The sequence below is a fragment of the Dasypus novemcinctus genome, chromosome 24 (assembly GCF_030445035.2).
Source record: "Dasypus novemcinctus isolate mDasNov1 chromosome 24, mDasNov1.1.hap2, whole genome shotgun sequence".
Classification (NCBI taxonomy): Eukaryota; Metazoa; Chordata; class Mammalia; order Cingulata; family Dasypodidae; genus Dasypus; species Dasypus novemcinctus.
The window spans coordinates 40,375,549-40,391,058 of NC_080696.1; the positions used below are offsets into that span (position 1 = coordinate 40,375,549).

Genomic DNA, 15,510 nt, shown 5'->3' on the forward strand with positions numbered 1-15,510 from the left:
AAAATTATTAACTGTGTGGCCTTAGGCTCTGTAAGCCTCACTGGAAGATAAGTATGTTAATACCACGTTACAGAAAGTTTAGAAGCGATCTACAGGTAAATGGATCTAGCACAGGACTCAATAAATGGTAGGTGTTATTAGATACTTAAAAAGAAAGATAGAACACAGTGAAATATTTTCTATATTCCTCATTTTATACATGAAGGAAGTAAAGCTCAGAGAGATAAGAAATGTACTTGACACAGCTGTTAAGAAATGGACATATGGAGACACATGGATTGAATTAGATTTCGTAATTCCATGCAATTCTTGCCTCACCACACTGCCTTCCCTTATTTTTTTTTCTCAAATTCTAAGAGACTGAGTTCAGTTGAAGTGTTTTTTTTTTTTTTTTTTTAAAGATTTATTTATTTATTTAATTTCCCCCCCCTCCCCTGGTTGTCTGTTCTTGGTGTCTATTTGTTACGTCTTGTTTCTTTGTCTGCTTTTGTTTCTTTGTCCGCTTCTGTTGTCGTCAGCGGCTCAGGAAGTGTGGGCAGCGCCATTCCTGGGCAGGCTGCACCCTCTTTTCACGCTGGGCGGCTCTCCTCACGGGCGCACTCCTTGCGCGTGGGGGCTCCCCCACGCGGGGGACACCCTTGCGTGGCACAGCACTCCTTGCGCGCATCAGCGCTGCGCATGGCCAGCTCCACACGGGTCGAGGAGGCCCGGGGTTTGAACCGCGGACCTCCCATATGGTAGACGGATGCCCTAACCACTGGGCCAAAGTCCGTTTCCCAATCAGTTGAAGTGTTTCCCAACTTTGTTTCATATATGACACTAAAAAAAAAAATTCCATAATCTAGAAAGATTCGCTTCCTTAAATATTTATGTTTAAACGCAGAGCACGAGCTGTATTATCACCACTCCTTTCTCTGAAAGAGATCATGCGTCAGCATGGCTGGTGGGGCCTGAAAACTAGAGCAAACCCATAAATTGGGGATCTGATTTTAACTTTACTCTGACCACAGTGGACACCACAGTATAATTAAAACTCAGGAGCAGACCTTAGGAAGGAAGCCAGGTATTGATAGGTTCTTACATGCTGGCTGCGAATGGAAACTCTGAATTTCATACAAATAATAGTACGAGTTGCTTTTAAAAAATCATTGCTGGGCTTCAGACAGATGGTTTAACAACCCCCCCCCCCACACACACACACATACACACATACACACACGCTATTTATTTATTTATTGAAACACTTACTTGGACAACTTTATCCTATAGGAATACTCATCCACCACAAGGTAACAGAGATGAGAATGAATTAAATTTCTATGAAGTAGCTTGTCCTTATGTGCTCTATAAGTTGAGTTAGAATGTTCCCTTGAGCCCAATATAAGCACAGGGGTCCTTAAAAGTGGAAGAAGGAAGTAGAAGAAGAGTCAAATAAAAAAGATGTGCATCTGGAAGCAGAGTCAGAGTGATATGGTATGGGTAGGATTTGACTGGGCATTGCTGGCTGTGAAGATGGAGGTGAGGGCCACAAACCAAGGAAAGCAGACAACCTCTAGAAGATGGAAAAGGCAAGAAAAGAGATTCTCCTAAGAACCTCCTGAAAGAAATGCAGCCTTGCTAAAATCTTGTTTTAGCTCAGTGAGATCCATGTTGGATTTTGCCAGCAAAACTGTAAGATAATAAATGTGTGAGATTTTAAGTAAAAAAAAAAAAAAATGTCCCCTTGAGAGACAGGATCATTAGCTTACTCCTTTCTGCCGTGGATGCCGCTGAAGAAGCATCATTAAATTCTTTCCTCCCACTGCCGTCCTAAGTCAGCTAAAAAGCCTGAAGAGCTGTGGAAGCTCTTCATCAGAGAGTTAAGCTTGAAATAAGTGATGAGTGTGAGGAGCCAATTGGGGCAGTGGGAAACACTCACGGACTGTGTGGTAATGAGAGATCCAAACACTAAGCGCTCCAGAGACTCTGGGTTTGTCAGGTATGCCACTGTGAAGGAAGTGGATGCACCAATGAATGCAGGGCCGCACAAGGTGGATGGAAGAGTTGTGAAACCAAAGAAGCCTGTCTCAAGAGAACATTCTCAAAGACCAGCTGCCCACTTAATTGTGAAAAAGATCTTTGTTGGCGGTATTAAAGAAGACATTGAAGAGCATCCTAAGGGATTATTTTGAGCAGTATGGAAAAACTGAAGTAACTGAAATCATGACTGACTGAGGCAGTGGCAAGAAGAGAGATTTTGCTTTTGTAATCTTTGATGACCATGATCTGTGGATAAGACTGTCATTCAGAAAAACCACACTGTGAATGGCCACAACTGTGAAGTAAGGAAAGCTCTGTCTAAACAAGAGATGGCCAGCATTTCATTCAGCCAAAGAGGTGGAATTGGTTACAGAAACTTTGGTGGTGGTTGTAGAGGTAGCTTTGGTGGGAATGACCACTTGGTCATGGAGAAAAATTCAGTGGTCATGGTGGCTTTGGTGGCAGCTGAGATGGTGGTGGATATGGTGGCAGTGGGGATGGCTATAATGGCTTTAGCAATGATGGAAGAAATTTTGGAGGTGGTAGAAGCTACAATGATTTTGGCAATTACAACAACTGGTCTTCAAATTTTGTACCCATGAAGGGAGGAAACTTTGGAGGCAAAAGCTTTGGTCCTTATGGAGGTAGAGGCCAATACTTTGTCAAACTATGAAACCAAGGTGGCTAAGGTGGTTCCAGCAGCAGCAGTTGCTATGGCAGTGGCAGAAGGTTTTAATTACTGGAAGGAAACAAAGCTTAGCAGGAGAGAGCCAGAGAAGTGACAGAGAAGCTACAGGTTACAATAGATTTGTGAACTCAGTCAAGCACAGTTGTGGCAGGGCCTCACGGCTACAAAGAAGACATGTTTTAGATAATACTCATGGGTATGGGCAAAAAAATAGGAGGACTGTATTTGTGACTAATTGTATAACAGGTTATTTTAGTTTCTGTTCTGTGGAAAGTGTTAAGTATTCTAACAAAGGGTTTTAACGTAGATTTTTTTTTTTGCACTCATGCTGTCGATTGCTATATGTAGTAGTCTGATCATGACGCTGAATAAATGTGTCTTTAAAAAAAAAAGCTGCCTCGGACAAAAACTTCATTTCCCTTCTACTATTCATTTCATATTACTGATTTAACATGTTCAACAAGATTAACATTTTTTAGCAACTGGATTTATTAGAGATAATGAATGAATAAACTTGCCTGTGAGCTGAGAAATTTATAGAGTTTCTGCTGTTTAGAAGTTAAATAAGTATGTATGACTTGCCTATCATATGCAGGCACCTTGATAGATATTAGGGATAAAATAAAAGAGAAAAATATATATAGTCTCTACTGTCAAGGAACTTCTTATTTTGTGGGAGAGTCAGACATGAATAATCATAAAATTGAGTGCTGGGAAGTGACACATGAAACACCGTGAGAGAAGAGCACGACCTGGCCAAGTCTGGAGGGTAAAGGAAGATTTCAGTGAGTAAGTGATTGCTGAGATTAGATGTGGAGGACAAGAAGGAGTTAGTGAGGTGAGTGTGGGAGGAAGAAGATGGCAGACAGAGTGTACTTAAAGTCTCTGAAGAGCAAAATGTATATAGTGCACAGAGAACTGAGCAAAGGCCATTATGGCTGGAGGTAAGAGAGAAAAGATGATACTGATGCATGATGAAAACTGGGAAAGTATGAAGTCAGACCCAACGGGACCTTGTGGGTCATAATGAAGATTTTATATAGACTGAATGCTAAATGGATAAAAATTGTCAAGTGTTTCAATCACTTCTTTTGCTTAAAATGCATGATCAATATGAACCAATACAACTAGCTTCTAATTAAACTGTTGTTGATGTTGTTGTTATTATTAATTTCTATGCAATCTGCCAGAGGCAGTTAATTCTGTAGTTTGTGATTGTCAAAACCATGTCCTTGGGAGTGGATGTGGCTCAAGCAGTTGAGTGCCTGCTTCCCACTTGGGAGGTGCCAGGTTCAGTTCCTGGTGCCTCCTAAAAAAAACAAAACCAAACAATAAGCAGAACAAATGAAAAAATCAACTCAGGGTTGCTGATATGGTTTAGTGGTTGAGCGCTGGCTTCTCACATATGAGGTCCTGGATTCAATCCCAGGCCCCAGTACCTCAACAAAACAAAACAAACAAACAAAAAAACCCATCTGTCCTAATGATTTTCATTCTGGGATCATAGTGAGTATGTACCTATGGCCTGTTTGAAAAAAAAAAAAGTAAATTTAGCAAGCATATACATTTTAAAAGCATAATACTTCCCTCCATATGAAGAACATACAAAATCTATTTAAGTGTAAAATTCAACTTAAAAATAGACTAAAGGTTTGTATTACATGATTATATGTAGATCAGACTTTCATACAGAGGATCTGCAAATAAGCATATTTTACTTACATTAAGTCAACCATAACGTCCTACAGTGCCCTCCTGTCAGATTTATAACCTTAGTCTTTAAATCAAAGCCTGCATTTTCATCTTTGTTCAGCTTATACTCTACATGGCCTAATATATGCAAATCAGGTATACTTTAAAGACATGCGTTATTGTTTTTTTGTTTCACACACTGATTTTAGAATCTGATCTGTGTAAAAAATGCAAATTTACTATAAAGACTTGCCACATGTCCCTACAAAGTATACTAATTTTACCTAAATATATTGTTACCTGATTTTTAGTAATCTTGATGGCTTTGTTGAGGTTACCCTTACAATAGAAGCGAACATGATCAATAGGATTCTTGTCTTCCATTCCATAATTCATGTTGATAACCTTGAGAAAAGCAATAAAAAAGTGATCACTTATAACCATAAGAAATGACTGCAGGGTTGTAGGGTACCATAGGAAGTACAGCAGAGGTCTCTGGGGGGTCAGATGCAAGAGCATTGATGTGGTGGTTCATAGTGAAATAAAATAATGCTGGCGCATGACCCAGAGATTTTGTTTAGAAATAAGAGGTGGGGGTGGGGAGGCATTTAGGCAGTCAACGTAAGTTGGGGTAAAGTTAACACCTACTATATGGTAGGTGCTGTGCTAGGCTCTAGAGCTACAACCAGGAAATTTCTGATAATTACCAGCCCCCACAGGCTATGTGGCCTAGACTGAAATTGAACAAATAATTATGAAAGTATTTATTGACTACATTTGTTATAGAAGGTACCAAGGAAAAGCAAAGGGTGCTATGCAACTAAATAATAGAGGACTTAACCTAGTCTGGGATGCCAGGGAAATAACTGGAAATGTTTTCCTGGGAAAATGACTTTACTACACAAGCAGGAACTAACAAGGCCAAGCTAAGAAAGAAAATAATTCCAGGCAGAAGAAACAGCTCCAAGGTAGAAGGGACAAACTGTCTGCTGGAGTTAGCAACAATGAAGTCACTGGTGATCTTGGCAAAGTAATGTTATTACAGTGATGGCAACAGAAAAAAGGTTCAGCCGTAGATGAGAAGAAAAAAAAAGCAAGATAAAGGAAGGTTGGTTGTTGAGAAGAGGCAAGAGAAGAGTATCTGGAGAAAACTAAGTGGACACAACTTCTCAACAAGTTTAACCCCAAAGAAGAAGAGACGGGGTGAAGAGAATTGTGGTGTGTTGTTTTCTAAGACGAAAGCTGGCTTAAATGTTGGTGGGAAAGTCAAAAAGAGGGAGGAGAGAAGTGAAACCCTAAAGTTTCACAGAAATTATGAGGCAAGGGCTCTACAGCTGCACTGCCCAATGCGATAGCCGCTAGCCATGACAGCCTTTTAAAATTCAAAGTAGTTAACATTAAAAACAAAATTTAATTCTTCAGCTGCAGTAGCTACATTTCAAGTACCCAAAAGCCACATGTGACTAGTGGCTACTGAAATGGATAGCACAGATATACAACATTTTCATCATCACAGAAAGTTCAAATGGGACAGCATTGTTCTAGAGCACAAGGAGAAGTTTCACCCTTAGTCTCTGATAAGAAAAGGGACATTTCCTCATTGTAACAGAGGAAGGGTGCATACAATTGCAGATGGAGACAGGCTTGCTTATTTGGTGGCAGTAGGTTGAGGGAGTTCTTACCTAATGGTCTAAATTTACCTCTGAAATAGGAGCCAAGGTTGGGTTATTCCCTGAAGGTCAATACAGTTAGGGGTAGGAAGCAGGTCTGGAGGCCTGAGAGGAGTGTAGAAGGTTTGATATAGTCATTACAGAGACTGGGAAGAATTGCACTAAGCCTGCCAGACAGTACTTAGGGCCCAGCTAAGGTTGGTGGCCATGAATTTATAGTGGTATCAGTGCAGTGATTTTCTCCAGGAGCATTTATCTGTCCAGGTGTAGGTATGGAGAAGTATTGAGTCATTCAGGTCATTCAGCCTTTTGCTAGGTAGATATAAAGGGCAGGGAGTTAAAGGATTACAGAAAGTACTTGAATTAAATGAGGATAGTTTGGCAGAAAAATAGATAGAAGGCCACTGATGAAATGGAAGAAACTGAGGGGACAATGAACTTGATGAAGTAGGAACAAGCAAACCAGAAGAAAGGAAAGGGGTTTGTGGGCAGAGAACAGGATGCTTGAATTTGTGATTTTAGAGAGAGCAATTTCAAATGCCAATGAGGTTCCGTGTGTAAATAGCTGAGAGTATTGGCTGAGGTGGAGGAGATAAAGTCACCAAAGATGAAAATGAAGAGATGAAAGAGTTGGTTGGCCATGTGGACTCTGAAGTCACTCAGGTAGTGGCAGAAACTGGAATAGAGAGGAATACTATAAACCATGCCAAAATCTTCAACCAACAGAATAGCGAGATCCAAGAAGGTAGGATGATTAGAGGAACAAGAGGACTGATGAAGAGGAAGTTCTCCTGACCCTGAGGAATGTGCTTTTCCTGAAAGGGCTGTACGGGGATCAAGTTCTCAGGTCATAGCCAGGTTGCAATAACGGCAAAGAGGCAAAGACATATCCAGTGAAGGAAGAAACTGAGATATAGGGGAGTTTGCTAATTATGGAGAGGAAGTTTCAAAGGGTTGGTTCCACGGACAGGTTTAGGATAAGGGGAGACTGAAAAAAAAAAAAGAGTAATGTGGGGATGATGGCACAGAAAAGAAGAGATGATAAGAGGAACTTATACTGGCAGAGGTACTGAAGAAATAGGTACATGAGACATGAGGTTTGGTGGCTACATAGCCAGCAGCCTGTGAGAGAAGGGCAGGCACATGGGATTCAGCTGAGGCCCAGAAATGAGAACAGGGGGTCTGGAGCACATGGTCAGCCTTCCACTTGGTGTGGTCTACTGGTGTTGATCACTGCAGTGTGTGCCCTGTATCCCTTCACATGGAAGGAAGCAATTGTGCAGCTTCACTCATGGTGCCAGGGCTGGTATTATAACAGGTCTCTCTCCGGGGCCTTGTTTCATGTCGGGGAGGGACCTGCTGCAGCTCTGACATTTTTATATGTCATGGTGAGGCATGAATACTAAACAAATTTTCAGCAATTTTAAGATGTGCAATTAGTTCCTCAGTGCTTATTTCCTTGGCTTTAAAATATGAATAAAAGGCAATCTCTGTTTTCTCCAAAAGTATTACTAGAAACTCCTCCTTAAAGTGGATTTGATGAAACAGATGTTTTTCCAAGGGGGCATGCTATAATAGTTAGGGATCCCATTCCTAACCTATGGCTCAAAGCAAAAGAGCAGCTACAGACCAATTATGAATCTTCATAATTCTAAACAGTAAAATTATATTTATATCCCATTAAATAGTCATAAAAGTTACTATATATAGTCCTAGGAGCCATGTGTAGCAGTTCAATATTATTGATGAATTCCAAAAAGAAACATTGGATTATATTTGTAAACTGATCTTTCCCTCTGGGCATATTAGATTATATTGGATTCAGAGGTTTGCTTGATTAAGCAATCATGTAAACCTCTTGTGCTGGAAGGGCATTGAGTCCTCACCCTTTGGTGGGTGGAGACTCACAGATAAAAGGCATGGAAAAAGACAGAGTTGGGGGTTCTTAATGTTGGAGTTTTGATGTTGGAGCTTGATGCTGAAGCTGGAGCCCCAGGGAGAGAGATAGAGCCATTCACATGATAGTCTATAGCTGACCTTGTGGAGAAAACAGAGGAGCTGAGCCCAGAGGAACCCAGGAAGCCTGAACCCTCACAGATGTCAGCAGCCATCTTGTACCAACACATGAAAACAGACTTTGGTGAGGGACGTAACTTACGCTTTACAGCCTGGTATCTGTAAGCTCCTACCCCAAATAAATACCCTTTATAAAAACCAACGAATTTTGGTATTTTGCATTAGCACCCCTTTGGCTAATACACCATGTATGGTAAAATGTACCACAGAAAGATATTACACTGTCAAACTAAAACTGTGATGCTAATATGTCATTTAATTAGCAATTTTACTTGTCTTCTCAGAATATATAAGGGCTTTCCTCATCCTAAAATGGAAATGTGTTTTTATTCTGATTATGAAACTATTGTACTATGCTTGCTATAAAAAAAAAATTGAAGAGTGGGTATAGCTCAGTGGTTTTGTACCTGCTTTGCCTATATGAGGTCCTAAGTTTAATCCCCCGTACCTTCTTAAAAAAAAAAAAATCACATGAATTCTACCACACAAGTAGAAACAATGTCATCATTTTACCATTAATATATCCAGGTTTTTTTCAATATACTCATTCCATGAATAAATGTACAAACATACATTTTAAAAAACAAAATAATTCTGTATGTATTCCTATTTTTACTTATTATATTATCGATGGCTTTCTATCCATGATAAAAATAATTTATAATGTTTACATTATTCTACTGTATCCCCTATTGAGAGACATAATTTTTCCTAATTTTATACTATGATAATGCCACAATAATTTTTTTGGTAAAATTGATTATCCTTAGAATAAAATTGCTGGATCAATAAAAAATTTAGAATATACCCTAATTTGGTTTCTTACTCCAATTTACACTCCCATTTTCAGTGTAGTGACTTTCTCCAGCAGCATTTATCTGTCCAGGTGTAGGTATGGAGAAGCATAGAGTCATTTAGGTCATTCAGACTTTTGCTAGGTAGAAACAGAGTTTTATAATACTTTTCATTGTTTAAAATCTGACAGCCCAAAAAAACTTTCATCACTTCCTCTATTTGCCTTTATTTGATTGTTAGGAAGGTTAAACTTCTTTTCATGCCTATTAGCCATGTGTATGCCATCTCCTATGCATGGTCTCTTTAATGATCTCTGATCCTCTAGACATTAGGAGACTACACAGGGAGAGAAAAACCATACAGCAAGTCAGCAGATTGACTACAAGCATTGAGGGCACAGGGCAAGGGCAGACATGCGAGCGCCCAGGGAAAACACTCTGGGGCTGGAAGCTTTTCTGAGTCTCCGGAAGTCAGGATGTGAGATCCCTTTATTCTGGTGGAACCTCACCTAATGAAAGAGGAAACTGCAGTTTGATCTATAGATCTAAGGCACTTCAAAAATAAGGAGTAGGTCCAAGGACAATTCACTCATTGAATCCCTTGGAAAAAGAAAGGTCTGGAGAGACTGAACTTTACTCAAGGATGTATTAACAAGAAAATAACAAAGGAGGGGCTTAGGGGGAAAAAATATAAGGGGAACTCTGTTCTGAGTTTTCAGAAGACTAGAAGTCTGAAAAGAATTTCCATAGGGAACAAAATAAAATTTGAGTAAAGTATTTGGTATTTTCATTAGTATACAAGAAGACCCTGTAGCCACTATGAAAATAGGAATCAAAAAGTCTTTTTAACTTTCTCCTTTGTATGAGCAATTTAAAAACGATAATAGGCATGTATTTCTTTTGTGAATAGGAGAACATTTTAAAATCAATATGTACAATGTTCTATTAATTACACAATCATGATTAGATTGATCAATCTTGTCAAAGAAAATAAAAAAACTGGTTAATGTTGGTTCTTTGTGTGAAGCAACAGGTGATTTCCTTCCTTCTTCAATCTTTCTGTATTTTCCAAATTTCTATAACAAACATGTACTACATTTATAATGGGGGAGGAGAGCTTTATCTTAAAATACAAAAACAAAACAAAACAAAACAAATTTACTTACATCCACTATGAAATCTTCAGCCTTCAGTTCAGCTTCTAGAATTACATTATTAGGTTTAGCATCAGCAACCTCTTTTGGAAGGTTTTCATAGTTCTCCTAGAAAAGACAAGACTCTCTACATTAGAACCCTAATTTTTCATCATTAAGAGCTTAAACAACAAAAACGTTCCCTCTCTGAAAATGGCATTTTGCTAAAAAAAAAAAAAAAAAGGGTAGAGCTATCCTTAACAAATATATAGCTCCTGACTAAGTCATTCTTTAAACAACTACACTAGAGAAATTTTTATAACAAGTTTTTCACATTTTGGAAAAATATGACATTAACCTAGTAGTAAAATAAAGGGAGCTAGAGTGTGACCCAAGGAAGTATTAAGTGGTAGAGTGACGTTATCAGCAAGACTCATGTGTTACTGGTTTTCTGGCAAAGAGAGAGGCTTCCAACAAGCAGGAGAGGAAAATAGATATTCGATATAGATACAGAAGACAGGCATATGCAATCCACAAAACCTGACACACTGTAAGAGTGGGTCAGAAGTAGCTAAAAGCAGGTCCTCAAAATAAGGTACCTGCTCATGAGGCCCCTTACCCTTAGATCCATTTTTCTCACCCTTGGATTTAGCCAAAATTTGAAGGCCCCTTTCGTTTCTTAGATGAGTGCAAAGGTTTGGAGTGAGCAAGGTGTTTAATCTCTCCAAGCCTCAGCTTCCCCAAATGTAAAAGAAGCTTAAGAACACTGCATCGTTGTAAAGATTAAATAAAAATGAGGGGAATGGATGTAGCTCAGTGGTTGAGTGAGGTCCTGGGTTCAATTCCTGGAACTAAAAATAAATAAACAAATAAAAACACTTTAAAAGATTACATCCAATATCCAGAAAAGAAAAATGTGAAGAGGTGAGTTCAGAGTTGTGGTTTAACCATGAACATTTTAGAGAGAACTAAACATTACAAATCTACATTAAGTAGAAATATAGGGATTGGTTAATGGTTTCCTTTTAAATGAAAGATCTCGACATTCACTAATGGAAAGTTACTTGACAACTCAACTTACCCTTTTAATCTTTACTGGTCCCACTGGCTGAGTCTCACCCACATACTTGTACAGGTTACGACATTCAATATTTTTTAAAATCTCTCGTGCTGCATTCAATCTGGGATCAGTAGAATATAAAATCTCCAAAAAAATGTTATCTGTCAATATGATAAAATTTCATTTATATTAAAATGAAAAGACACAATTTAAAAAGGCATATACTGCTTTACTCCTGAGATAATTTCAAGCAGCAGTGTACAAATGCAGGCACACAATGAGTATATAACAATGTGAAAATAAATTTTTTTAAAGACTGAAATAAAAAAACTTTAAAAAAATGTTCCAGTTAATGTCTTGGATTTGCTTTAAAATGATCCAAAGAGAACGGTAAAAATGAAAGACTGCTATCAAGTTGATAATTGTTGAGGTTTGATGATGAGACATAGGGATTTATTAATTTATGTTTTATCTTTTAGAGAATAACACACAAGAATTTAAAAATAAAATGATGTCCTGAGGAGAGCAGATATGGCTCAAGCAGTTGAGTACCTGCCTCCCACATGGTAGGTCATGGGTTCAGTGTCCAGTGCCTCTTAAAGAAGACAAATAATGAGCAGACAATCTGCTTCAAAGTAGCCCAGTGTTTGGAGGAAGTGGGTGGATGAAACAAAATTGCCATGTGTTGATAACTGCTGAAACTAAGTGATGGGTACGTGGAATTCTATAAATTTTTATAAATTTTCTTAAAGTTTTTTAAAGTTCCATTTCATGATGATAGCAAAAAATAGTTTTTCTTTCCTTTCTAATTTTTTATTCCGAAAAATTTCAGAATACCCTTCACCTAAATTCATCAATTGTTAACATTTTTCTACACATGCATTCCCTATCTACATGCAAACTTTTGATGAAACACATGACAATTGCAGACATCATGAAGCTTCACTCCTAAATACTTCAGTATGTATCTCGCAGGAACATTCTCCTGCATAATCACAATCATGCTCATAAATTTAAGACTCATATAAAAATATTATTTAACATACAGTCCATGTTCACATTTTATGGCTTTTGTTGGTGGTGATAGAAAGAGGAACCAAGTATTATGGATGACATTTAGTTGTCAGGTTTTCTTTAGACTCATTTAAAATCTAGAACTAGAACAATTCCTGAATTTTTGCCTTTCATGACATTAATATTTTAGAGAAGTACAAGCCATTTGTTTTGTGAATGTCCTACACTTTGAATTTGTCTGTTTCCTCACTATTACATTCAGGTTAAACATGTCAAGAACATAATATGGAGAATGTGTCCTCACAGCATCGTATCAGGAGTCACAAACTCTTACTTTATTACCATCATTGGTTTATGTTAAGTTAGATCAGTTGGTTAAGACATTAATTTCCAGATTTCTCTATTAGCACTCAAGTTGGGAATCAGAAGACTTGGTGTGAGTTCGGCTTTGCATTTATGGGAATAAGTTGCTTTCTGTCATTTGGTCTCAGTATCCTCATCTGAGAAGTCCATGTCCTTTTAAATCTTACATTCCATGATTCCAATTGAAATAAGGGTTTTTGGGGTGGGGAGGTTTGCAGTAGAGGTAGGAAAGGGGTTAGGGGTTAGGTCCACCTATTATTTAGGAATATTGAGGGTTGAGGACCAAGCTAAGAAACTAGTTACCCAGTGGGTTCGAACATTCTCAATGCTTAAGGTAGCTACACCCAAACAGGCAGAAACATTCACCAGAAGTGAAGCCAGCTAGTAAGATGGGGAATCAATAGATGGATCTGGAACCTGGCAAGAAGTCCATGTGGACATCAATAACCCTGATATGGCTGTTGGAAGACTCCTCCCATCCCCCCACCCCCAAAAATTGTGCCATTCAGTAGCCAGGAGAAGCCCCGGATTTTCCCCAAGGACTTTTTCACTGGGCCCTCATGGGGGATTGATGGGGGGGGTAATCAATCAAAACAGTAAATAGGTGGAACTCTTCCTCTACCGTTAGCAAAGGGGTGGAATAATTAATAGTTCAAAAAGCAGGCGCAAGGCCTGAACTCGGGAAGCGGATGTGACTCAACTGATAGAGTATCTGCCTACCATATAGGAGGTCAGAGTTTGAACCCAGGGCCTCCTGGCCTGTGTGGTGAGCTGGCCCACGTGCAGTTTTGCCACACACAAGGAGTGCCATGTCACACAGGGGTGTCACCTGTGTAGGGGAACCCATGCCCAAGGAATGTGCCCACAAGGAGAGTCGCCATGTGCAAAAAAAGCGCAGCTTGCCCAGGAGTGACTCCACACACACACAGAGCTGACGCAGCAGGATGATGCAAGAAAGAGATACAGATTCCAGGTTCTGCCGAGAATGCAAGTGGACATATAAGAACACACAGCAAATGGACACAAGAGAGCAGATAACGGGGTAGTGGGGGGAGGAAGGGAGAGAAATAAATTTTAAAAATTAAAAAAAAAAAAAAAAAAAAGAGGCCTGAACTCACTGTCTCCTCTTTGGATTCCAATTCTGGCCACCTTCTCCCCCTACATGGATCAACATGCAAGGAAAACCTGGGCATTTATAATCTATAAAGGGAAATTGTAGTCTGTGAATCAGCCCCCTTTATCACTTTTCAGTCCCTTCCTCTCTACCTGGGACCCATGACCTGTTATTCTCTCCCATTTCTCTTCCCTCCCTACCTTAATAAATTACTGGCCTAACTCACCCAGTGTGCTCTTGAAATTCATTTCTGCAGCATAGTCACGAACCTTGATAAAATCTGGTAACATAAGCAGGAATTTAGGAAGCAGAGAGGAGCACTTCCTCAAGAACACTGGATGGGGAACAGAACAGGGAACTGGGATTCGGAGAGGAGCCAGGAATTAAATCTCAGCTAATGAACCTTATTAGATCTGTAAGAACTGGGATGAGAGTGCCACTGGTAACAGTAAGCTCAATTGCAATTGTATTACTTTTACTACTTGCATGAAGATCCAGAAGATCCATGGGGGAAACGGAGACTCGAAAGAAGAGATGCAAGCAGAAGTTATTACTTCAGTTATTATAGGAATATAGTTATTTTGCTGGCTAACCTTGCTCTTGACAAATGTAAAGCTGACAATAAAATAAGAGTTCCTATTTATCTGACTTTTAAAAAATATTGCACTTATAATTTCCTCACAAAAAGAACAGATTAATACTAAAGAGGCAGTAACTATTCAGAAGTGAAATACATTTGCTTGCTGGCTGTTAATAATTAGTCCATGCTGTGGTAAAACTTGTTAAAAAGGAACAAGACTGTCATATCTATGTACACAGAGATTTTTCTCTTGCTCACTTTTCAAGAGTAAGTTTGTTATTGTTATTGTTTTCCCCTCAAATTTTTGACATTTAGGACTTAACTGTGATGTGAGAGTGATTATGCCCCTAGATAAAATTTAAAGGATTTTGGGAAGCGGCTGTGGCTCAATCAGTTGAGCTCCCGTCTGGGAGGCCCTGGGTTCATGTTCCAGGGCCTCCTTGTGAAGGCAGGCTCACCTGCACGCTTTGGAGAGCCGCTGGCCCGGGTGCTGCAAGTGTCGCCAGCCCGCGAGCGCCATGGAGAGCCAACTCAGCAAGGTGATGCGACAAAAAGGGAGACAAGCAAGAGCGCAGAAGAGCATGCAGCGAACGGACACAGAGAGCAGACAGCAGGCAAGCCGCAAGGGAGGGGAGGGAAATAAATAAAAAATAAATACAGACACAGAAGAACGCACAATGAATGGACACAGAGAGAAGACAACATGCCCCCCCCCAAAAAAAGCCGCAAAGGGGGGCATAATAAAAAAATTTTTAAAGGATTTTAAAAACTAATTGCTACATATAAAATGATAAATGTAATTTTAAATGTTTTGGTTAAATATTTTGGCTATATATTGTCTTGGCTATGGAAAAGTCAAGTTTATAGTAACAGTTGAGGAGCAGTACTCTAATTTCAGGGAGAATTCTAATTTGTATGTCAGTCACATGATTATTGTGTTTCTGTTTTAAGTTCTTCCATGAATTTATTATTTTATTGATTTGCCTGAACATATTTTCATTGGTAGAAAAGTCTGTGACCTTTTTATAATGACTTTTTAAAATCAATATAAATGTGAGCCTAGAGAGCAACCTAAACAATCACAATTAAATTATACTACATAAAAAACAAACAACACAATGTTAAATAAAAGAAGTCTTACTCAGAAACTTACATATCATCTGATTCCATTTATATATGACTAGAACAGCAAGCTGTAGTTGCTTCTGAGGGTCGACTGGGTATTAGGTAGGGGCAAGAACTGACTGGAAAGGAGCATGAGGAAACTTTCTGGGGAGAAGATAATATTCTATATCTTGCATTTATCA

At 39.0% G+C, this 15,510-nt stretch overlaps 1 protein-coding gene and 1 pseudogene across 1 annotated transcript in view; one reads left to right on the plus strand and one right to left on the minus strand.

Annotated features, from left to right (window-relative positions):
* SAMHD1 (SAM and HD domain containing deoxynucleoside triphosphate triphosphohydrolase 1) overlaps positions 1-15,510 on the minus strand; it is a 71,695-nt gene that overhangs the window by 4,705 nt on the left and 51,480 nt on the right. Inside the window, exons 12-14 of the mRNA XM_004466604.4 lie at positions 11,154-11,293; positions 10,106-10,201; positions 4,700-4,804 (exon numbers count right to left, since the gene is read on the minus strand). Of these exons, the coding sequence (XP_004466661.1) occupies positions 4,700-4,804; positions 10,106-10,201; positions 11,154-11,293 (341 nt within the window). The remainder of the gene's footprint in view (positions 1-4,699; positions 4,805-10,105; positions 10,202-11,153; positions 11,294-15,510) is intronic.
* Positions 1,513-3,126, plus strand: LOC139437565 (heterogeneous nuclear ribonucleoprotein A1-like; annotated as a pseudogene).